The 25,066-nt window shown below is 45.8% G+C and overlaps 1 protein-coding gene across 1 annotated transcript in view; it reads left to right on the top strand.

The window, feature by feature from the left end:
* The first annotated feature begins 281 nt into the window (after positions 1-281).
* jarid2b (jumonji and AT-rich interaction domain containing 2b) overlaps positions 282-25,066 on the top strand; it is a 70,068-nt gene continuing 45,283 nt past the window's right edge. The window contains exon 1 of the mRNA XM_077548462.1: positions 282-1,021. Coding sequence (XP_077404588.1) covers positions 977-1,021 — 45 coding nt within the window. The 5' untranslated portion in view covers positions 282-976. The remainder of the gene's footprint in view (positions 1,022-25,066) is intronic.

Here is a 25,066-nt window from a genome sequence, read left to right as displayed (position 1 = left end):
TTTTCCAGGTTTCTAGAATGAAAATCTCCATTTCAGTTTAATGCCGGTAAAACTCTATTTAGAGCGAGACACTTAGTAAATATTGATCATGTTTTGCACTCCAAATTCTTTGAGTTCCCATCTTTGAAGTTTTATGATTTCCGAGATTAATGCAACGCACCATAATAAGTATAACTTTAAGGGACGTTCAATTGTCACGTCAATGCTCTGATTTCCCAGTTTTCTTGCATCCAAATCTCAATTTGTGTTCAATGGCGTATAAAAAGTCCCTTTCGAGTGCGACGTGTGTTGAACACGTGACGTAAAGCCACGCACGGACAGATCAAGAGTTGCATGGGCTCTCTTTTGGTGGGTTTTGTTTGCGTGGGGCCGCTTCGGAGGGGGTTTTAAAGTTGCCGCTGCTTCCCGCGCGTCGTGATAGGCTGACGCCGGGGAAGAAAGGAGCTGCTCGGACTCGACTCGCCAGTGCCGCTGGAGAAGCTCTCGCGACTACCGCAGCAGCGAAGCTCCGGCGAGAGACACCGAGAGGACATAAGACGCGTTCGGTTTTTATTTTTTATATACATATGTCGTTCGTCTTTTTAATTCACCTTATTTATTGTCTCCCGGAGGAGGGATTTGAACAGGCATCGTGACGCTGACGGACGATGGTGAAAGAAGAACCGGGAGCCGAGCCCGAGCAGCCGAACGGAACTTATTGTTATGTTGCGATTGTTTGGGCTATGTTACCCCCGAGTGAGTTCGGCTTCGGTCCGTCGTCGGCCCTCCAACGGGAACATTCTGCCGGTTTTTAACCCACTTTGAAGGATAAACGCCGAGGGAAGGAAGGATTGTGCTTTTTTTTTTAAAGGGTTTTTTCTCTCTCTTCTTCGGGGATTTAAATTCGCTGGTGCTCCTCAGGGGGGGAGAGACATTCATGTGGCCATTCTCTCGTTTCTAGTTTTCCTTTTTGGGGGTGGGGGGGAGAAAGTGCATAATGAGCAAAGAACGACCCAAAAGGAATATTATTCAGAAGAAATACGTAAGTACACTTTCAAGTTTGTTGCCTTAAATGCTTCAACTTTCATTTGGAGGAAAGGAGGCGAGAAGGAGGAGGAGGAGGAGGGGGGTGAAGCTCCCAGCAGGCGGATCGTGCATTAAAAAAAAACATGTTTAAAATCTCTCATTTTACTCCATTTGGTGAAAAAAAATGCTGCGTTTTGTCAAGGTTAAGTCGTCAGTCTTTGGGAGCTTTTGTTGACATCTCTGTGCCGTGGTTGCTCGTTTCGCGACCGTGCCTGGTTACATTGTGTCCACTCTTTGTGCTAATTGTACTAATTTGTGTTAAATTGACACGACGTGTCTTTAATTTTGAGGCAAAATGGCTTTTTGTGGGCTCGCGTTTCAGTGAGGGGGGGGGGGGGGAGCCCACTCAGCCCCGTCGTCGGCATCGGCGGCCATTGGCTCAGCTTGGTTTCTTCGCGTTATCTCACTTTTGTGGAGGGTGAAAATGTTGATGAATAATAACAACCGGCAGAGGGGGATTTAAATATCACGGGAGTGTGTTTTAATTCCACGCGAGCGTGTTGTCGTCTGTGGTCCCTTCGATAACCCCCTCCCTCGCCAAAGTGAGCGAGCGAGCAGAGGAAAGGGGGTCACGCAAAATCAGCATTTTCTCTTTGCTTTTACCCCCATACTTCAAAGTGTGTTCCGTGGGAGGACAGGAGGGAGGGGGGGTTGCACCCGCGACTACTTTGGCGGGGAGGGGGGAGAGTAGAATCCGGCAGGTATTGGCGTGACCTTCTGCTAGCTAGCTAACATCGAAGCAAAACCTCGCGCGGTTAGCCCACTCGCCTTGTTTTCCTCTCTTGAAACGACAAAAAAATTGTGCCTTGTTTAGCGTCAAATGGGCTTTTTGAGGAGGGCGACCCGCTCGTGTAGACGAGTCGCATTGCAGGGGGTCGGAGGTGGGGGGGCTCACGTACGTGACGAGAAGCGACCATTTTCTCCTCGCGTGTGACGTGCCGTGACCGATTTCACTCTCAGCTCGCAAGAGTTGTGTGAATTTGGGGATAATGTACGTGTCGTTGAGTGTTCAACTTGCTGTAGTCAGTCGCCTTTTCTTGCACGTCTCGCGTGGCCATTTAAAGTTTGCTGCACGCACACACACACACACACACACACACACACACACACACACACACACACACACACGGGTTGTTGATGGTGCGTTCAAGCGCACGCTCGTTTTCAACAGAAAAATAAGTCAAATTTCGGCCTGCCGGGAACAAAACAGCCGATTTCAGGTTTTATTTTGTCGTCTACCTTTTAAATATATGAACAATAATAATTCAAATTAATGTACTTTGAGTATTTAACCACTTTTTGACAGCATTCAATCAAAATGTCATCACCAAGGTGGCTCGAAGTGCTTTTGTTTTCCTCCCCATCGGTCGTTAGCCTCTTTCACGCAGAGATCCTGTGAAACAGATCACTTAGCATCAATTGGCCTTTATGTTTTAAACAGAACCCAGCAAAAGCAGCAGCCTATCAAATAGATGAAAATGATTGATAACTGAAACTTTCACACAGAGAGCTGTCAACATTTGTAGCAAGTAGCTATCTTGATGTGCCCCCACAGAACTCAGTAACTATAAGGCAAGACAGGTCATTAGTTGTATTCACGTAGAGATCCTGTGAATTTGCGAAAATACGAACTATGTAAATCTTCAACCCGGACTGGTTGCACCAGTGTTGTAAATTAACGACAAATCGGAGCTTTTAACGCAGAGATTCTGCAAATTGCAATACAAGAAGACCTAGGAGTTTTGCGCATTTGCCCTTTAATTAATCAAGCCATCCAGTGTCACAACAAATACTTGTTGGAAGCTGTTTCAGCATATTTTACATAAGGAACATTCCTGCATCCTAGCCTCCAAATATGCCTTTATACACTTAACCCAATTAAAGCTGTGTCCTGCGACCAGATAAATTACATCATTATTGTCTTTCACACAGAGACCCCGCAAAAGTTTCCATTTGACAACAGCCTTGTGCACTTTCACAGGGGCACACAGCATCCTCCGTAAGCCTGTCTCGAAATGACCCATGGCGACCAGTTATGAAAGTTAACGTGAAATAATTACTGTAAAATATGTGCTACAGTGGCAGTTAAGAAGCTAAGTAGCATGGCTAACATTAGCTTGTTTCAGTTCTATTTTTTACTTGACAAAGCAGAGAAGTAGCTCATCTTTTTTTGACAGACAGTGCGCGACGTTACATGTGACCTCACGTCGAGATGCTCTCAAGGGCCACGATTGGGTCGATGTGGCGTTTTTCCGCCGCTAGCATGCACATATTCCACATCTGTCTTGAATTGAGCAGCAGCTGCTTGCAGTCGGCGCTTTGAAATTTGCAACAAACTTAGAAGGACAACTCCAAACCCTCCTGTAACAACCCCCCTCCCCCCCGCTAACCTCCTTCATCGAGGTTGATCCCCTTCCCCAAGTCCCCCGGTGCCCTCCCTTAATTAGCGTAAGACAATTATGCACGCTCGACTTCACCCTTCCCCTTCAAACACGAGCCCCCAACCCCCTACCCCGTGCCCCCTCCGGACCCCAATAAACACTGCCCCATCTTTATTGGTAATGAAATCATTGATTAAGCTTAATAAAAGCAAACCAGGCAAAGCTGATCCACGGCACCCCCCCCCCCTCCATTTTGTCCCCCTTAGGCAATCATCCAAATTGAATGAGTAGGTCGCAGCCCAGCTTTCATTTTTGGTTGGTTCTCACCACGTGGAAATTATTAATTGAAAGGTATTTCTAATGAGATGTCCTTTTGTGAATGTTCTGAACTCCTGTTTCCACACTATTGTCAGGTGGAGCAGCCTAACGTGGATTTTAACTCGTTACACGACTGGCAAAAGTAAAAAAAAAAATGTTTGGGGTGCTCACTGAGCTGATGTCTTCATCACATCACCGGTGACCTACTTTTTGTTCAAAGTTGTGGCCTATTCTATTATCTGTGGAGATGTTTACGCAGTAAAGCGTTTTTGACGGATGGAAATTCCTTGTTCTGAGCTCCTGTATCCACAAATGCGGCTGAAGTCACATGAGGACATTAAACTCAATTTCCTTGATGGCCTAAAAGGAAAATAATGACAAAAATGGTATGTGAGAATACTCGCAATGTTCTGAACTCCTGTTTCCACAGCAGAGTCAAGTCAGTGTTGAGTAAAGACGTGCACCAGCTTTCTCTTAAGCCCAAAAATGAGTAGCAGTGTTGCGTGCGGCGACAGTGAAAAAGACGGGCGAGCGAAGGCCTTTGCGCCGAGCGTTTGGTGCCTTTTTTTTTTTCTTCCTTTCTTCGCTGTTGTTGCCGCACCGAGGCCGCTCCTTCCTGTAGGCCCCAGCTGGAGCCTCACACTCCAACTTTGTGTGTGCGTGCGCGAGTGTGGGACGAGCACAGCTGCTGCAGGGGCCTTTGCAAATGTAAAGAGGCTGTCAGGGTTTGTTTCATCATCAGGCGAGCCGAGGATGAGGATGATGATGATGATGATGGGCAAAATGCGCCCAGGAAACAAAAATAGAGAAAGCAGGGCCGGACAGAGTGACGAGTTACAAAAGCCCCCCTTTAGCGTCCCCCCCCCCTTCCTTTCCTGTCTTTATCTCCCCACTTGTCGGGCCGTCCAAAATGAAATGTGGGGCCTCTCGACGCGGGCCGGAGGGTCAGCGGGTTGTTTTCTTTTCCGCCGTGCCCGAGCCTCGCCGCGCTTCATTGAATCTTATGTTTCAATGCAAATGCTCACGTGTGCGCAACATGGCGAAGAGGGGTGGGGTGTGGGGGGGGGTCTCTTTTCAGCAGCGGCAACCCCCCAGTAACCATGGCGACGGTCGCAAAGCAAAAAGCGAGGCGCTGCTTTATTACCTGTTTATTTGACCGGCCCGCACTGATGTTTACGTTCCACGTGGAGCCGGCGAAAGGCGAAGAGTGAGCGTCTTTTCCGTATGTTTTGCTTGACTGGCACGGACGGGAGCGTTTCTGCCGCTACGTTTTCCTTCCATATATGTACAGTAGCGGCCTCCGGCCTTTGCAAGCAGGCGTGAATTTTCCGCCCGGTGTAGTTTTGTGCTGACAAATGTGACCTCAAATGAGTTGGAGAAAGACGACTTGTTTTCATGCAAAAGTGGTGAAAGTGTGGATGTTGCCTGCTGTTTTTCGAGCTTTTTGACCGATGTCTCTAGATCCGCGGAATATCGCAAACGTTTCTCCAGCATGGTTCACCACAGTCACCCGCTTTTAACCAAAAAGCAGAGGAAATTAGTTTTTTGTGAAGCGCAACAGTGACTAATGCGATTTATTTTGTGTACTTTTTAAGACATAATTTGTTTTCGGATATAAAACAAAAAAAACATCTGTTTCTATCTATGTGATGTCATCTTTTTTCACCGTTATGATACACACTATACACTAACATATGCTCACTAAGGTTTGCATTTGACTAGAGCTATGTGTTTAATATTATTATTATTTTTTTTTAGCATAAGTTCATGTTGTAAGTGCTACGGAGTTCCTCCATAAACATTAACATTAACATTAAACAAGTTTCTGAACTTTTCCACTTTGAACATGTTTGAAAATTAGCCATAACGGAAGCTAGCCAGAGCTGCCTTTTTACACAGAACCCAGCGAAGGCCACGTTCAGATGAGTGTTAGCCGTTAGCCTCTTTATTTATTTATTTAGCCAGAATCAAGTCAATGTTGATTTTGAGGGCTTACGTTGTTGCAATTAGCCACATTAATGCAAAATTTCTCTTAACTGTATTCATCCGCCAGGATGCTTTTTTATAGCCATCTTCATCAAGGGCCATCTTAGGGGGTCGCATTACGTCACACGTGCCACCCAACCGACCCTCGTTACGCAACGCGACCTTCTCTCCTTATCGGCCGTTTTGCAACCCGTTAAGTCCTTTCCCGACTCGTTAGCGCTCGTGCAGGCAAAGGTCTTCTTCAGGTGGGAGATAAAGAAGCTCCTGGAATGTTTCCAGGCCGCCCGAACGTAGGTGTGGGCGGGGTGTCTTTGTGAAAAGGAGGCGCTTGTTTTCCGGCACAGTGGAATAGTGGCGGAGGTGTGGAAGGACAGTTTGTGTGTGTGCGTCACGTCCGACTTCATTCCAGCGTGTGATTTATACGCTGCTGCTCCCGTGGGTGTGGATGGAGATCGAGGGTGGGGGGGGGAGCAGGACAGCTGGTCGGGCCCTGAGAGGCTCCGTTTGTGTGTGCGTGTAGAATGGCTTAACGTTCACAATACTGTGAAGCTGAATCAACATTTTCGTTCGGTCAAAACAATTATTTCACGTCTCCTTTTCAGCAAATAAATTATAGACGGAGACCATCCAAAATCTGGGATCATTTCACACACACACACACAAAAAACTAAGCTCAAGTGTAATAACTATAATATGTCTGCTGCAAAGCAAGCAGAACCTGCTTACACAACAGCACGTGCATGACACGGTTATTTAAACATTTGCAGCCAATTTAATACAGGCTACTTTTCGCTAGTTACAACATATTGTAATGCCCCCACAAGTGTTTAGCGATGGTCACCGTGGCGCTCTTAATCGCTTTATTAAGCAAAAGTGACAAAAGAAATGCGTAATAAGCACATTCAAAGGCTCTGTAAAGGGACTCGACGTGCACACTGGCCGACCTCAGCTAACAACAGCTAACTGACTACATTCTCAATCGTCAGGCATCGGGTTAGGCCAACCTTTTCGACGTGGACAAAAATAATCGATGCTCGCACCTCACTTGCTTTTTTGTTTTTTTTTAATGATGCAAAATCAATTTCTATCCCTCCTATTAGAACAATCAGTACTAAAGATATTTGATACCTTTACATTCTCGTCGTTTTTCGGGTGGGTTTGGTCAGTTTCCAGGGTTGGACGTTTATATATTAAAAAAACAAAACAAAAAAAAACCTCTGGATAAAATTGATGTCTCATTAATTCCAATTTAGTCTTATCACAAAAGCCTCGGTACAATTAGAAATCAGAAATAAAAGCTGTTATGTTGTTTTCATGACGTAGTTTCCATCTGGTTTGGTTTCCTCTCAATATGTAAAAAAAAACCCCGCAAAAAAACAAGAGAACTACAATACGATTTTATTTATATATATATATATATATATATATATATATTAGGGGTGTGAATTGCCTAGTACCTGGCAATTCGATTCGTATCACGATTCGATTTGATACCGATTAATCCAGATGCAAATCTAAAACACTGATTAATGCGATTTATTTATTTTTTTTACTCAAATTTAGAAAATACTAATCAGTAAACTTTTACACTAAGATTTGTATGAAAATGTAATTATTTATCTGAAAATTCAGACTTATAACCGAGCCACTGCATTTAACAAACAGGTTGCAGTCTGTTTCATGTTTGAACAGCACTGAAATAAAAGTATTAAGGCTTAATGTTCCATTAATATAACATTCTTCCATGCTTAATGTGTGAATCTTAAACCTAAGTAAGACGTTTTGTTGTATATTCCCATAAAAAAAATAATGTTAATTCAATTCGGCCACATATCGGATCGATTCAAGAATTGCGCGCTGTAATATCGCGATATATTGCCGAATCTATTTTTTCTAACACCCCTAATATATATATATATATATATATATATATATATATATATATATATATATATATATATATATATATATGCAAAATTTCCTCAAGAAAACATGCTGTCAGACTGAAGTGTTAATTGTGTACATGCTAAACCAACATACATTTGGCGAGCTTAGCCGTTTTGTCACCAAGTTGCTCCCAAAGTGACGCTCGATTGAGTTGAATTCTGTCGACTGTGTCGAAGTAATTGCTTCATATTAAATCCAACTAAGAGTTTTTAATCCCACTTTAGCTTCTATTGACCTTTACGTCCATCTTCCCCGACACAGCGCCAACCGCCCGCGCCGCATCTGTTTAATAAACACCCGCTACCTTTTCACCCCGCCGTCTGATCCTCCGTTCTTGTGACACTGCCGTTCTGCGAATTAAGCCTCGGGGGACGAGGCAACACGACGGCGTATCGATTTGCCGCCGCGGCCGCCGCCGCCTCTCATAAAAGTGCCGAGAGTTATGCGAAAATGCCGACTGTCACTACTGTATGTTTAGTGTAAATGGCGCCGTTCCTTAATGACATCGTTGAGTTTCTCTTTAACTTTGCTTTCACCAGGTAACTTTTTGGCACGTCGGACAAATTGATCCGATTTTTAAACCGCCAACAAACAAGGTAACAGGCTGTAATTTATGTGGCTTGCGCAAGATGTTTTCATCAATACATCATCTTACTTTGTCTGTCCATGTTGTGGTAGTAGCAGCATAGTAACTGTGAGTTTGAGGTGTTTGGGTTTCTCGATGGAGCTCCATTCTAATTGTGTTCCCTTTTGTTCTGCCAAAATGCCATGGCAAGCCGCTCCAATTTGAACCGCACATTACACGACACTCATTTAATCTGGCCATCTGGGCTTGTTCTCGTTCCTGCGGCCCCGCTAGCCACCATTTGTCCCTCGTCCCCGCGTACAAGCGCTAACCGCAAGAACAGGGAATCTTCCCCCAAAAACGACAATCGGCGATTGTCGAGGGGAAGGAATCTCTAATCAAATTAGTCTTGCTTTGGTAGTACCACGAGAGGAGGAAATTGGATAATCGTACTTCATTTGCGCGTTTGACACAAAGAAGTGCAGGTGTGACTAAAGTGTTGTTGAAAGTATACAACTAGAGAGAGTTTCCGGTTTTGATGGATTCGACAGCGTCTGGTCTGGTTGCGGAAGTCGCAAGCGTCGTCGCGTGAGTCACGCCAGCCACACCAAGTGGGAAAATGTAGCCCCGTGTGAAAGGGGGGTTTCCTGTAGTAAATTTGCCCTCTGTTTCCTATCATTGTTTTCTCTGAAGCTAAAGCTGCTAACACATAAACAGCAGATTCTTTTGCCCTCTGCCACCCCCGGACGGGCATTTTTCTTTCTTTGTATCAAGAAATGAAACACGAATCGTTTCATATCATGGGTATCGTTCAATCGTGACATTCATTCTTTTATTATTTTCTGATTCTGCCACGATGCAGCCGTTCCCGACACTCCTTTTTTACAATACGGTTACCACGTAAGTCGCGATACATTAATTAGCGCTCGCACTAAATCAACGGAAGCCCGAGTGGCGATGAGCAATTTAATTAAGCGAAAGCGGCTCGTTGGCTCAGAGCGACGGATGCCAGCAAGGTGTGGATTTCAGTGTTTACAGCCGGCGTTTTTGTTTTTAATAAGTGCCGTAAGCAATGTTTTCGCATGCTTGTGAATTGTCGTTAATGGGAAAGAGTGTTTGAATCAACATCATTTCACTTCATTATCAACCTAGTTAAAATGAGTCTTAGAGTTCTGCATTCGAGCAGCTTGTTTTTTTTTTGTTTTTTTTTACAAGTTTTAGCTGTTGTTTAGGTGAAAACTGTGAACGAGCCACATTTCCTTTTTTTTTTTTTTTTCTTCTGGAGCCCAGTATTGTTCATTCGGTAATTTTACCGATTTGACATGTCATCATCATTGCTCTCTTTTTGTTCATTTTTTTAAATACATTTTTTTAGCCACATTCCCATTGAAAACAGGAAAAAAATGCAAGTACGTCACAACCAAAACAGTAACAGCATATTTTTTGTTGCTTTCTGCAAACTGCGATGTGTGAAAACGTGTCAAAAGTTTTTGGAAAATGAAAACCAATAACGTTTCTGTCAACCACTGAAATGAGATCATGCGCTCGTGTGGGCAACAAATCCTCATTTACGCAACAATGCCCATTTTTGGACACTGAACGAAACACATAAAAATGAAAAATTCGGGCAAAACAAACACCGAGAACAGAAGACAGCTGTGAATACGTCACAACAAAAACGATAGCTTGCGCAACAAATGTTCTCGCCCGACAACATTTCATTTTAATACCATACGTGCTCCGATGAAGAGTATTTAAAGGACAAGCAGTACACAAAGAACACATTTGAGGATGTTGTCGTATAAATGTAATGCCGCAAGTCTTTCTTCCCCGGGCCCCCCTTTTAGAGACCCGGCACAATAGTGCGAAGGGGAGGAGTGGGTGAGGTACGAGGGTTTTATCTCGGCGCTGAGAGGTGACAATCATTCCTTTAATTGCCTCTTCTGCGCATTGTGCCAGGGAACGGACTCCCGGGCCTTACGCTACAAGTCCCTAAGCATTGGAACCCACCCCCCCTCTCGCCTAAGCCCCCTGGCTTTGTTTCACACCGTTCTCCGGCTACGCTGTAATCTGCAGTCACACCGGCACACACACCGGGGCTTTAAAAAGGCTTAAGATTGTCGGACACGGCGAACGCGGGGAAATGTGCTTCTACGGGGTGGGGATGGGGGGGGGGTAGAGGTACGGGGGCGAGCTAAATGATCGCGCCGCACCTGGCGAGCAGGCGGCGGATTGAGTTTCTATTGACGAATTGCCGCTGTCAGGAAACGGCAACAGATGCTATTGCCGTGACCGACGCCACGGAAACGTAGCCGTGTCCGGCGAATAATCTCGGGTCACATATCGCTGAATGGATGAAGAAATATCACCTCCATGCTAAGACTTTAAAACGATGCAGTTTGTATGCATAACATGGTCAAATCATATCCTGCCCTTATTAGTCCAAGATGAGCATTTGTGCATCATGTAGGCCAAAGTTTTAGAAATGTGGCCTTCCTTCCTTTCCTCAGTCTCTCCTTTGGTCTCTTGAAGTCTCCCTGATTTGTTGGAATTTGGATGTTTCTGGGGTTGGTGAAGGACTCTGGTTGGTGGCCTGGTGGGTGGTGTCTGGTCGGCGCTGGATTTCACTTTCCTTTCCTTTCTTTGGTCCTTCCTCGGGTCTCCTGACGGCCTCACGACTCTGGCTGGAAGTGTTCGGTTTAGGTGAACGGTATGGGATTTTTTTAATAGGTTTTAGGTGAACTAATGAATACACACACAAACACACTCGCACGCACGCACATGCACGTACGCACCCACATACACAAAAAAAAAAAAAGAGAGAGCAATGATGATGTCAAATCGGTAAAATTACCGAATGAACAATACTGAGCTCTCCAGGAAGAAAAAAAAAATTAGATTTAACACAAAATTAGATTTCAACAGAGTGTATGAGAAACTGTCAAGGACCCAGGCATGAAATTGAACAGAAAGTCGGCCATTTTGTTCTGAAGCTGCCATTTATTTTTATATATATATATATTTTTTCCCCTTAGAGGTCAGTTATTGTTCATTCGGTAATTTTACCGATTTGACATGTCATCATCATTGCTCTCTCTTTTTATTTATTTTAATTTTTTTTTAATTAATTTTTTTTGGGGAAGCTGCCATTTTAAGTGAATTTAAGGACTTGCACTTTCCCAAACTCACTGGAAACTTGTTATTTTAGACGGGTGACGCAACATTTTATTTGGTCCATGTATGGCCACAAACTTTGAGATTTATGTGCAGGGTTCTCGGAAAGTGGACGTTGAGAGGAACCAGTTGAGGTGGCTCGGGCATCTGGTTCGGATGCCTCCTGGACGCCTCCCTGGGGAGGTGTTCCGGGCATGTCCTACCGGCAGGAGGCCCCGGGGACGACCCAGGACACGCTGGAGAGACTATGTCTCTCGGCTGTCCTGGGAACGCCTTGGGGTCCCGTCGGATGAGCTGGCTGAAGTGGCTGGGGAGAGGGAAGTCTGGGCTTCCCTGTTAAAGCTGCTGCCCCCGCGACCCGACCCCGGATAAGCGGAAGAAGACGGACGGACGGACGGACGGGTTCTCGGAAAGTTAGGAAAACCAGTTTCACAAATGTATTTGGGTTAGCATTTTTACCTTAATCTTACCTACGAGTGTCATTTTGACTTTCAGTTAATCAGTCAATGACGCATTGTAGGCGCTTATCACAACCACTGGGGCGGATTGGCACTTTCAGTTTTGCACGTGATAGATAAGAATCTCATTTAGTTTTTACAACCCCAGAGATAAGGGCGTGCTGCAATCCTCGTCAGGGTGTAGATTCAGGCTCTTCCATCGGAGCGAGACCCTCGCGGCCAATTCCTGTCTTTCCTGTTCGTCGTCTGCGTTGGCGTCCAGTCGCCTAACTGGTAATCTTATCTGGCTGCCAGCGTGCATTTGGCGCCAACCCTGAAGCTTAACTCTTTATTGGTGATTTTTTTTTTTTTTGGGCACCTCACATTTGACACCGGATCAGCCTGTTGTTGGACAACGCAGAGAATGTCTAAAAACATCGTCATTTAGTTTATACGCTGGCGTTATCCCTCTCTGATTGTTGTTTTCACAGATTTAGCCCAAGTATTTAGCTCCCCTGCCGCCCATCTGGCAGGCAGAAATGTATCCGCCGGCTCTCTCGTTGTGACGCGGTGTTTACCGGCGCGTTTGCTATCTCGTGGGGGGTCAAGCGAGCGATTTTAATTAGCCCGATTGCAATAAAATGATTGAAAAGCAGAGCGACGCGGCAGGTATTTAATTAAAAGTCAAATTGGGCTTCAGGAAGGCGTTGCTTGAAAGGAAAATGGCCGACCAACGCTTTTTTTCCCCTTTGTCTTTGCTTAACGCAAAACTTTGGAGGCGTGTCCATGCGGACTTCCGGGTTTATTGTCGCTTGATTGGCTGGGATTTCTTCACTCGTCCCAGTTAGACAGAACTGTTCCCGTACACATTTTTACTGGAGTTTAAAAGTTGACCAGTGGAACTTTTAAGACCAGAGATTCGCTGTCATGTTGACGCACGCACGGCAATCTGAATGCGGGAAGCTGCAACAGCCGGCTGAACTTTCAAATCCCGGCTCTACCAATACATGTCAATTTACCGGACCAAAGTACCCTAAAACCGTACCTGTCTGCAAATGAAACATTCACCCTGTCAAGAATACTCGCACTTCCTCCTTGTGTTTGTCAGTGCGCAACATGGCCCTGGATTGTGATTGCCCCCCCCCCCCCCCCCGTGACATTTATTATGTTTTGGGCTCTGGAGTGAGCAGTAAAAAGGCAGCAAGCCCAGGAATTCCTCGCAGCACCTGCGCCTGGCAGCTCGTAAAAGACTTTAAATCAATCTCACTCCGTCCAGACCCCGCTGTAAAAAAATAAATAAAATGCTTTGGCTGGTTGAAGTGAGCTAACTTGAGATTTATCCCGCCTTTTTGTTGTGAGATGTCACCGGAATGGGAATGTGAGTTTCAGGAAGATTGAATCATGGCGCGGCCCGTCACTCACCGCCTTGCTTGATTAATTGCGGAAGATTCATCTTCATGTTCTTCTGCCTCTGTTTTTGTGCTCTTGTTTTTGTTCCATCTAACATTTTGTCAGGAAAGTACAGTACTTCTTTCTTTCCTTTTCACACGCTCACCTGTTTACCGCCCACACGCCAAAGCTCAAACGTTCCGTGACCTCGGCCCGCACTGTAATCTCACACTTTATTGATCCAACGGAAAAGTGTGCCGTACCCGGAAATCACCTGAAACTCCTGGAAATCACCCGACACTTCTTTCACTATCAAAACATTTGTCGCTTCAGCATGAAGACAAAAGTCTACATTAGCTGTAGCCCCTTTCACACAGTTTTCTCGCAAAATTAATTATAGATTTGTCTTTTTTTTCCCGTTTCGCCTTTTCACACACAACCCAGCAAATTGGAAAACCTGCAATAGGAGTTTTTTTTTTCCCTGGAGAGCTGAGTATTGTTCATTCGGTAATTTTACCGATTTGACATGTCATCATCATTGCTCTTTTTTTTCATTTTTTTTTTTCATTTTGTATGTGCGTGTGAGTGAGTGTGTGTGTATTCATTAGTTCACCTAAAACCTATTAAAAAATCCCATACCGTCCACCTAAACCGTACACTTCCAGCCAGAGTCGTGAGGCCGTCAGGAGACCCGAGGAAGGACCAAAGAAAGGAAAGGAAAGTGAAATCCAGCACCGACCAGACGCCACCAACGAGAGTCCTTCACCAACCCCAGAAACATCTAAATTCCAACAAATCAGGGAGACCTCAAGAGACCAAAGGAGAGACGTAGGAAAGGAAGGAAGGAAGGACAGACGAAGCAGAGTGAGATCCACCTGCAATAGGAGTTTTAACACTGACAATCTAACCTACCCTAACCTGTGGAAAGTCACTGCAGCGGCACGACAAATATTTTATATACTGACTGTCGGATTACAAAAACACGATCCCGGATACAGGCGGCCGAAATAAATTTCCTCCACGGGGTGTCCGGGCTCTTCCTTAGAGACAGCGTGAGAAACTCGGCCATCCGAGAGGGACTCAGAGTCGACCCGCTGCTCCTCCGCATCGAAAGGAACCCGGTTTGGGGTGACTCTGGCATCTGATTCAGATGCCTCCTGGAAGACTCCCTGGAGAGATGTTCCGGGCATGTACCACCGGCGGGAGGCCCCAGAGACGAACCCAGGACACGCTGGATAGATGATGTCTCTTGGCTGGCCTGGGGACGCCTCGGTATCCCGCCGAAGGAGCTTGTTGAAGTGGCTGGGGAGAGGGAAGTCTGGGCTTCTCTGCTAAAGCTGTTGCCCCCCCGTGACCCCAACCCCGGATAAGCGTTAGATGATGGATGGATGGACTGTCAGATTATCTGATTGCGGGAAGCCGTATCACACAAAGTCACACCTATTTCCTGTTTGAGGGGCTACCACTAGCATTAATTACAATTTGGGGCTAGTAATCCAGTGTTTAGACACATGCCCACCAATTTCTTTTCATTCTGTCAAAATGGCTGCTTTGTAGAAGGCTGTAAAGACGTCCATTTTCTACTTGTATGTGTGTGTGTGGGGGGGTTGCTGGGTGTGTGTGTAAGGTTGCATCAGGGGCCCACGAGAGGTTTGGATCCTCAGTCGACAAACCCCGAGCATTTGCTGCAGCGGCGGCATTTGTCGCGTGAGCTCAGCGTTTGGCAAAGAAGTAGGTCAACGGAGAGACCTCGTTCAACCCGAGCTGAGCGGATCGCGTGTGTGTGTGATGTGTGCGCTCGCGTGTGCGTGTTTGCGGGCACCCGTGTGTAAATTCCGCTTTCAATGAGAACCATTGCCTAAACTCTGCCAAATCTCGGCGGAATCCCGCTTGGTGTCACAGCGAGTGACAACGTCAGCACTCGACTGACAGCAGGGGGAAGAAGGGGAAGAAGAAGGGGAACCGGGGGGGACTCCAGGAGGGCGGGTGACGGCGGCGGGGTGGAACGGCACACTTTGGGCGGCCCGGGAGCCGCGCACGAGCCGGAGAGAGAATTTGGCTCATTTCGCTGCTGTTGTTAGGGCCCAGCCGACACCCTCTGCCAATCCGAGATGCTTCCCCCTCCTCGTGCTGCCGCCCGATTGGCGGCTCGGCTGCGAATACAATTGGATTGACGGCTAATCCGGGGTTGGGTGAGGGTGCAACCTCCCCCTCCTTTAAAAAAAATAAAGGTGGGGTGGCACAGCACTTGGAAGCTGTCAGTTTCCCCAGATGCGCTGTGGCGAATCCCATTCCAGGATTATATTTTCATGGCCTGACAAATATTTGCGCGCTGATCTCAGATTTAAAAAAATTTGCATTTAATCAATCAAAAGCCTCAATTTTAAAAACATCCCAGATTGACGCCTTCGCGTGGCTACAAAGTCTTTGTGTCGTGCATTTGCGTGATGAGTGTCTGTGAGTGACTAATGCGAGGCCTTGGCAGAGGCTTGAAGGGTAGGTCCCCCCCCCCCCCCCCCCCTCCTGGGTATTGTCATGCCTCTGAATGGCTAATGGCAAATGAAACCGGAGCCGTAATGGCCGCCGAGCCGACTCGTACACTTAGAGAGTTCATGGAAGTGGAACTAACACATGTTCAGATTCAAAGGAGATCAAACAGTGAGGTGTGTATGTGTTAATAACAGGCTGTGAAATGTTAACATGCCCTGCATATGGAGGAACCCCCCCCCCCCCCACTCCACCTCCCTCTGTTTTTTACCCCCATGTGCACCTGCGAGCACACTCCCTTTCCCCTTGAAACCATCCAAATTAATAAAAATTAGCGACCTAGCTTCTACTGTAACTCAATGGCGCTAGCTACCAGTCGCGTCAATACGACATTTGTCGGGAAATGTTCAAGTCTCATTACTATGCTGTTTTCCAAAGGACTTTTGTTTTTTGGCGTGGGGGGTGAGAACCCTAAATATGGTCCACTCTGCCCATGAGTTCGTACAAATCAGACCGCTGAGCTAAAGTGGCGCAAAATATGGAATTACAAACTGATGTAAGTATGGTAACGCTAATTCATAATCAAATTAATGTGGTCTTTAGTTCATTTCTTTTTCTTTTTTTTGCCGCATTTCTTCCAAAAGTTTTGAAAATTTGAAGTCAAAGAGACTCCTGTTTCAAGCAGCAAAACCATACAATAATAGATGATTGCGAATGTAGGAAGGGGCAACCGTTGTGAGTGAGGATGCATAAACTTCAAAGAAACTACTTTCAAAATGTTAAATGTTACATAAAAAAAACCCAAATATTTTTGTGTAAAAACAAATTGATGCTGTCTATTTGAATAGCCAAATTTTTGTTTTGTCATTCCCACCATTTCCTCAAACACCGCTCGCATTTCAAAACATGCGCGGCAGTGATCCCCACATTTCCTGTAACAAGAGATTTAGTTCGATGACTGTACGCGCAGTCAACCGCAAACTTTTTTTACGCCGACAAGGAGAAAGCAAAGCCGCTTTTAAGCGCACTCTCATTTCTTCCCGCTGTCTTCCGCCCCTAAACCTGCCGGGCTTTAAAAGGAGTGAAGCCCTACGGTCCAGCGACTACGAATGAGCCCGGAGGATAAACAGGCAGTGAGTTAATTATTCAAGCCAGCGGGGCGGAGATGCCTGGCACGCAAGCCTATGCAGAGTTTCCTCAAAGATGGCGCAGGGAACCTCCGCTTGGATGTTGAAGAAAAGCGAAGGTGCCCACACGTCTTGGGTGGGATGACAGAGCTGAGTCATCGTTGTGACACTTTCACCCCCCCCCCCCCCCCCCCCCGCGCTGATTTGACTTGACAGACAGGAAATGATGACTTTTTTACACTTTCACTATGACGGACAGTATGTGTCAAGAGAAGCTCTGTAGCGCGTCATTCAGCATTTTACTAAAAGTACTTCGCAGTCTCTGCTGCCAGGAAATGCATCCTATGTACTTTTTGTTATGTGTTGCGTACAACATTGAATTTACACTTCAGTCCACCATATTCAGGATTAACCAGATGGTGCGAAGGCGGTTTGAAGGTTATGATGTGACGGGGAAATACATGGGGTCTTGGTCCTGGTCTTGGAAGTTTATTTGGCTTTTGTTGATGCTTAGCCATTGGCATGACCAGATGCGATTCCTGGTAGCTGTTTATTGTGGATTCCACAAAAACTAAAATCTAACAAAGGAGAAATATGCTTGCTCTTTGCCTGCCAAGATGTTTCTTTTTACCAGACAGTTTTATGTGTAAGAGCTAGTGTTGTTGTCAAGACCACACCATTCGAACCCAAGACTATATCAAGACTAGATGGTATTGAGACCAAGATATTATTACCAAGACTGTATGTATCAAAGAAAAATCACAAAAAAAACGGAACAAATCGACTAGTAATTTTTTTTAAACGACGTTTGCAAAAAAAAAAAAAAAAAAGAAGTAAATCTGGTATATTGTTTTTGAAGTAGTACAATGAAACTAATCTAAAAATCTAGGGTACGTGGCACTCCAGGCAACACCGGGAAGGCAGCACAGCATCTGCATTCTGCGTTTCTCACTGATCGCTGTCGGTTTGGCCTGGTCTCTACTGGCCTTGATCAAAAACCTCGAGTCCGCCCTGACTGTGACCAAGACACATTGGAGTAAAAGTGCCTTCGTTTTAGAGACGAGGCTCTTAAAAAGTGGATCTCGAACTACAACACTCATGCGCATGCTAACATTAGCGTAGCTCATTGCTGCATATACCTCAATCTTCGCTTTGTTGTTTTGCTCCGCTACTTCTTAAAATCCTTCCCTTGTCTAACGTGCCGGATTGTTGTCGGCCTCGTTCCATCCGACGCATTCAGGCAAGCATTTTGGGTGCGAAAGACTCTTTAACAGCCCTCAGCAATCCCACTCAAATGTTTTTTTTTTTCGTCTCTCATGCGATTAGCATCATGAGTGGGATCACGACGGGCTTGACAGTGTGGGAAAACAATGTTGTATGTGGGAAGGCGGGACAAAAAAGCAACATCCTCGCTTTCTCCTCTTGTGGTTTGTGTGGCTCTTTGCAAGTCCAATGTATCCCCGCTGCCTTCACCGCACAAACCCACCACTTAGGAGAAGGCCAAGGGCGGGGGTGGGAGGGGGGGGGGGGGCTGCACAAAGAGGGAAAAATATCCCAGCTTGGTGGTGGTACAGCTGCTCACTGACTGTCACTTGATAAGAAGAAGAAGACGGGGCATTGAAGCTAGTGAGCTAGCAGTGGGAGGAGGTAAGAAAGAAGCAGGTGTGATGGGAGATGGAGGGCGGGCTGAACAGATGTTTGCGTGGAAGGGAGTGGAGTTGGCGAGAAGGGTCCCAAATAACAGACGTGGCGGGTGGTAACGCTCGGGCTGCTCTTCCGCTGGTGCGCAGACACCGACGCTTAACCTGTCTCCAGTCTGCACAGCGGACTCATTAAATTATTCCCGCTGGGCCCGGTTGGAGTTCATGTTTGTGCCGGATCCTCCTTGGTCAGAAAATTCCCCCCCAAAAGCTTCATCATGGCAGTTGTACTTTTGGAGGGTCGCGGTCATGGTGTTAAGTCTCAAGCAGGGATTCATAATCGGTGTGATGTGAGAGATCATTAGGTGTGCTACAGGAAGTCATCCAATTTCACTTAACTCATTCAGTGACGTTGGCGTTTAAACGTGTCCACTGGAATCCAATTGATTGCTGCCACCGACGTACAGTTCGCAGGGATGGGGACGAGGCAGGCCCCGAATAGTGAAAATGGGCCCTTTAAAGCAAGTGGGGCCCTTTGAAATCCAGTGGGAGAGGTTTTTTTTTTTGGCCACAATACCCCCCCACCCCCCAACAAACATTTTTTTGTTGTATCGCTCTAGGTTGGAGAAGAACATGAATAGTCGGCTTGTCAGTCTGTTATGATGGAGAGAAATGCTAACGCGTTGGAAGTGGGACAAAATTAGGCACTTTTTTCCCCCACAAAAAAAGGAGTTTTATCAGTATTTTTGTAAGAAACCAGTGTTTTAGTGAAACCAATCCTAGGTGTTCCTAACTTCCTACCAAAGAATGGAACTCAAACCACTCCAGTCCAGTAGTCATCGGTAACGAGTACGACGGCTTTGAATGCTAATGTGCTGCGAATGCTAATGCTCAAATGTCTGACAACAAAGCAACGCTACCTCGAAAAAAGAAAAAAAAACTGATAAAAAAAATCGTAGCCAGCTAAATTTTGGATATTTTATTCCTGGTGGAGCTCCTTCTTTGTCTGGTAATTTCCTTCCTGGTTAGCTTTCCACTCGGAGGAATGTGAGTTTGGACCCGCGGTCTGTGCATAAACAACACGTAAGCCAACACCATTGTCAACACGTTTCACACCTCTATTGATTCGGCCGGCCGTCCTCCCACTCGCGCCGTCAACGTCGAATGAAAGGGAGGCCAGAGATTAAGATTGATTTCTTTTTTTTTTCTCGGGAAACATTTTTCTGCAGGGGAGGGGCCGCCCCCGCCGCAGCATCGTGATTGATCGCTCCTGCCGACCTTTTTGTTGACGAGCGTACACAGGCGCAACTTTTGACAGTGAATTGGTTCTTCCTGCTCAAGCGTACGTCAGATTTGATTGTATTTTTTTTTTTTTTTTTTGCATCATTCAAGTTGAGGTGAAGTCAAATGCCCTGACTTGAAAGAATCACAATTTCACGACCAAAGGCTTTTTGGCGTTAGACACACACGAAAATGTTAGCTTTATGGACTCTCTAAACAATTACGGTGTAACTCAATATCCAGCTAGGCAACGGATCACCAAACTTTTTCAAACTGAGGGCTACATTTTGGGTAGTGATTAATTTGATACCTACTGCTGAAATAACTAATGTGTTCAAATTACCTTTAATAATGTTATGTTTGTATTAATAATTATAATTATTTATATGGAGTCAATGATTAGTGATTTCAACCAATAAGTCTTTACATTTTCACGTGATTGCTTCTACACTATTCCTTGAAAATCTCAATGTCCCATCACTGATGAGCTATTTTTGGAACAGGGCTGCAGGCTACTCATGTGGTCCTTGGGGCTAACTGGCGCCCGCAGGCGCCACATTGGTGACCCCTGCTTTAGAGTCTTGAATGAACCCGAGAAGAATGTACCTAGACAAAACCCACCCTAGGAGACCATAGCCCAGATTCGAACCCTGAACCTCAGATGTGTGAGGCAGTCGTTCTAACCACTAGCTTATTGTGCTTCCCTGAGAGCAAGTCAACTTTTGTTCTTTCTGGCTCGACTTTATCATTTATCAGCCACTAAGAAAACAAAGACAGGGGAACCTCGATACGCCATCGGTTTTCCGGCACCGCAATTTATCAGCAAGTGCCACAGTTGAACTCTTTAAGAATTTCTGCCATCAAAGTGACTCCGCTGACTTGAGTCAGATATTTTTCTCCGCCCTCCCCCCCTGCGTCGACTGTGCCTCCGTGGGAATTTTTTATGACTGCCGCGCCGCCGCCAACACTGTTCTGAGTCAGCTAAATGTTTTCTTCTTTGCTGTCAGCCGGCCGGCCCTTCTTAAAACATTGTTGCGGTCGCTCCAGACGTGAGGCGAGGAAACCCCTGGAGGTATTTCCCAGACTGGCGGATTCTGTCGGGCCGCTGTGATGTCAGGGGAACAAAGCGGGCTTCGGTTCAAGTGCGTCGTCGGCTGTTATTATTAGCCCGCCAGTGTTGTCATGACTCAGCGGATCCGAGCTGCAGCCGAATGACAAAGAAAGGATTTCCGCAGATTTTTGCACATTAGCTGGATATGAAAACGGTACTTGTGGTTCAGACGGCTTAAGATTCTCGTAGCGGATCTAAACAACTGTCACTCTTTTTACGAGGCGCGCCGCAGGAGCTTAATTTCCCATCACGTGAGAAGTCGTTGCAACCTTACACCCCGGCAAGCGCTTCGGAGTCAGGCAGGCGTCCTCGCAGTCTCCGCTTGTTAGTGGAAATGACTTCATACCTCCAAGACCGGATAAGATTAACAATGATTTAATATTTGTGCAAGAAAGAACAGCAAACGGCTAAAGCAGCTTACACAGTGGTTGTTCCAAGTACACTTCACCGAGCTTCTCTTTTATACCCTCGTCATCCTCTGGTTTCATCAAACAAGAAACACCCAAACACAAACATACTAAACGGTGTAGGTGAGACTTTAGTAAGAATTGGCAGAAGTGAATCCTTTGAAATCTGCCTTTGTGGAACGTATCAGAGCGCGACTTCTTCTTGGCTTGCAGCCTTCCAGATTTCATGAAGAACCAATTTGGCCGCAGTCGTTACGAAGGCCCAATAAAATCGGGTCCATAAATCCAGCAGGGGGCTTTAACGCCGTACAAAAGGCTTTTACGACGCCGCCCAGACGGCTTCGAGTTTACGCGGTGAGTCGCCGGCGCTCCACAGGTGAAGGCGTCGACTCGTTCTTCAGCCTCAGTGGCTGTCGGTCAAACGAAAGGTCGCAGGGTTTGTTTACGCTCGTTGTCGGCAGATCCGACACCTGAGGATGTTCGCCCCTGAGGAATTTACAACTTTCTCCTTTTTCCAAGAAGGATTTAATACACCTGTGCTACAGTTTTGTGTCTTTTTGCGAGTTTTTACGCCTGGTGCATGCTCCGTCTTGTTGGCACCGCATTGATTGGCCACAAATCAAGACTTGCGAGGCCACCGGAGCCAGAATGCTCGGCCCTACGTTTTCGTCCCTGTCAACGCGGATCCCGTCGTCTGCTCGACATTTTTTTGTAGCATGTTTGTGGATCTGTTCTTTTCCCAAACCTGTCATCTAGAATGTAGAAACTACTGCTAGTCGGTTAGTCATAAGACTGTAAAGAAAACTGTTGCGATAATTCTAACCTACCACTTTTACATGAGCGCAATCCAAGAAAACCTGGAGTATAATCACTGCCTATTCTGGTTTTCTGGACTTTCAGTTTGCTATCGTTTGACTTACTGTCTCACTTTCGGTTCAAAATGTCAATTGGTCAAGGCACCAGAGCCCTAATAGTAGACACAGCGATACTTGGATTGGTCAGATATAGATTTTTGTTCTTCACTCATTTGCTCCCAAAAACGTATAAAACGTTCTATAAATATTGCCATGGTCCCCAAAAACGTATTTATCCTTTAAAAAATTTTTTTTTAATGTTTTTTTTTATGCTAGAGCATAAAGAAGTCGCTTAAAGCAATGGTAATTATATTTTTAAAAAAAACAGCCAGCAGGTAGCAGCAGAGTATAAGAGATCAACCAGGGCCATGATGCAAAAAGCTCTTTCCCCTTCTGGATATTCACAGATTTGTGACTAATGATGAAACTTAGCTATATTATAATGCTAATTGCTGCAAAACGGAAATGGATGCAAATATACTTTTTTTCTGATGAAAGGAGAGACTTTAATCTTTCTTTTGGTAGGTTCCATGTTTTTATAGCAATAGAGCACAATATTTTGTGTGCATTGCAAAATCAGTCAAAATCCAGTAAAGCACCCAGGAGCGAAGGGGGTTGCTTCTGTGAAAATGGCTGGGATTGAATGAGGTAACAAGAACTTTTTTGTGCGTTGTGTTAAACTTCACACGCCCCGTCCCGTCCTCATGTTCTTTTACATAGGCGACCGATCTCCCACGACTAACCTGGTCCCACCATTACTCATTATTATATTTATTTTATAACAGGCACGTTGTTTGACAGCTAAGGGGTGCGTCGGTGCGCCATTTTACGTCAGGCAGGTTCCTGAATAGCTAAGGGGTTCTATAAAGGGGAAGTATTGAGTCTGTTGGCTGTGCGAGGAAAATGAAATAGTGGTGAGAAAATGTAATTAAGGAAGACAAAAGTGTGGTTAAAATAACGTTGACAGATTGACGATTACAGTTTTGGTTCCGCTTTTCATACTGATGACTAAGAACGCTGGATGATCAAAATGTATCCATGGCAATTTATAGAGAACCCAATATAGGTTGACAAAATTCCAGCAGTGTGAAAAGGGTGTTTTGTTGACATGTTGTCTATCAGAGCAACACAAGTCACTGGACGCTGCGAGAAAGTCAAAGTTTGTTCTCATTTTTTCTTTCCTTCTTTTTTTCATTCCGATGGAAAATGACGCCGCTGGCGCTACCCGCGTCCGACGAGTACGCTTCTGACCTGACCAACAATCTGCCGTCCGCTCCCGGCGGACATAAATAGACACAACCTTGTACGCACACACATGCACACTCAGTAGCAGTATCTCACTCTCGGTAATGCACTATCGACCTTGTGTGCTCTGCAGACCTTGGGCTCTCCTGTGGCCTCACCCTGCTAAGTACACACACACACACACACATGCGCGCACACACACACACACACACACGCCGCATCCACGCTGACCTTTCCATCTTCTCACAACGAGACTTGATTTCCAATCGGGAGTTTGCGTGGCGCTGAACCTCACCCTTCTATCCGCTCTCCATCCGTCCTCGACTCCGTGCTAATGTGATTAGCTTCCTGCGCCTGCTGATTCCCCCCCCCCCCATTTCCTCCCCCCCATGTTCTTGTATTCAACATCGTCTGAGATAATTCAACGCCGTGGGCTTCTTCTCCCCCACCACCCCCCACCCCGGATTCTGTAACCCACTTCATCAATTCTGCTCACCGCGGTGAACCGTCGCCTGCTCTTATTCTTAATCTGATCTCACTCATGCCGGATTTTTTTCCTTTCTTCCTTCCGCTTGAGGAACCATTCTTGCAATCTGAAACTTCGATATCATAGCATGGCATGAATTTTGAGTTTTGTCCTGTTCTGGTGAGCTGCTTCTCTCGCCGCATTTGAAGTAGAAAAGCCACTTTTGAGCATTGTCACCAAATTTGGGATGTTCAGTACCACTTTTTTCACACTGATACCAGACACCGATACCCCCCCCCCCCCAAAAAAAAAAATAAAGCCCCAATGGCAGATAGAGTAGCATTTTTAATGTCCAAAATCAACCTTTAAAAAAAATATAAATGAATGTTCTTCTCCTTGTTAAACACTTAAAGCATCTGGAAAGTCGCATTTATGTTTGTTTGATTTCACGTCCTTGAGAACTCGTAAATCTCCCACCCACCCCCAAAAGCATGGCAGCAGCATCGCTTTAATAGGATGAAGGCGGATTTCCAGCTTTTTTTTTTTTTTGGCCAGGATATCTTCTCCCATATGTTTCCACGTTCTTATCTAGGAGCGTTTACGGTGACCTCACTTGGCAGCTCCCCCCCCACTTGACGGCGACTTGGCGCCAGACGCAGCCGGTCGGACTGGACGTGCATTAGGACCATTTCCTCGCACGACAGGAAATCACCCGACGCCAGGGGAGGGTTCTGTATCGATTTATGGCAATAATAATAATAAAAGCAATAAAAGTCTATCAGGGCCGACTACTGCTGGGACTGGCAATAATAATAATGACGACGATGATGATGATGATGATGATGATGATCACAGTCAAAGCAGTGCAGCGTAGCTCCAGGAGAGGATATGCAAATGTGAAATTGTTGCATTTTGGGTAATCTCCCGGTAGCCTATAGCGCCGAGACTGAGCTTCACCAACTTTCATGTCGACTTTTCAACTCGAGTCCCTTTTCACACGCCCCATCAAATCGTATCAGGAATGTAACTGCGGCAGTCGGGTTGAGCAATCCGAAGATGGCATATCGAGGAAAGGAGAGCATGATTGCATCCCATAATTGTCACATTTTTTTCTCCTCTTTAAGCGGCAGCACATTGTTTACATGATTACGAGTTGCAATTCCGCCATTCTTTAGCGCACCCGCTT

Source organism: Vanacampus margaritifer, chromosome 17 (genome assembly GCF_051991255.1).
Source record: "Vanacampus margaritifer isolate UIUO_Vmar chromosome 17, RoL_Vmar_1.0, whole genome shotgun sequence".
Taxonomy (NCBI): Eukaryota; Metazoa; Chordata; class Actinopteri; order Syngnathiformes; family Syngnathidae; genus Vanacampus; species Vanacampus margaritifer.
The sequence above is the reverse complement of the archived record's forward strand: the minus strand, read 5'-3'. Positions and strand labels throughout refer to the sequence as shown.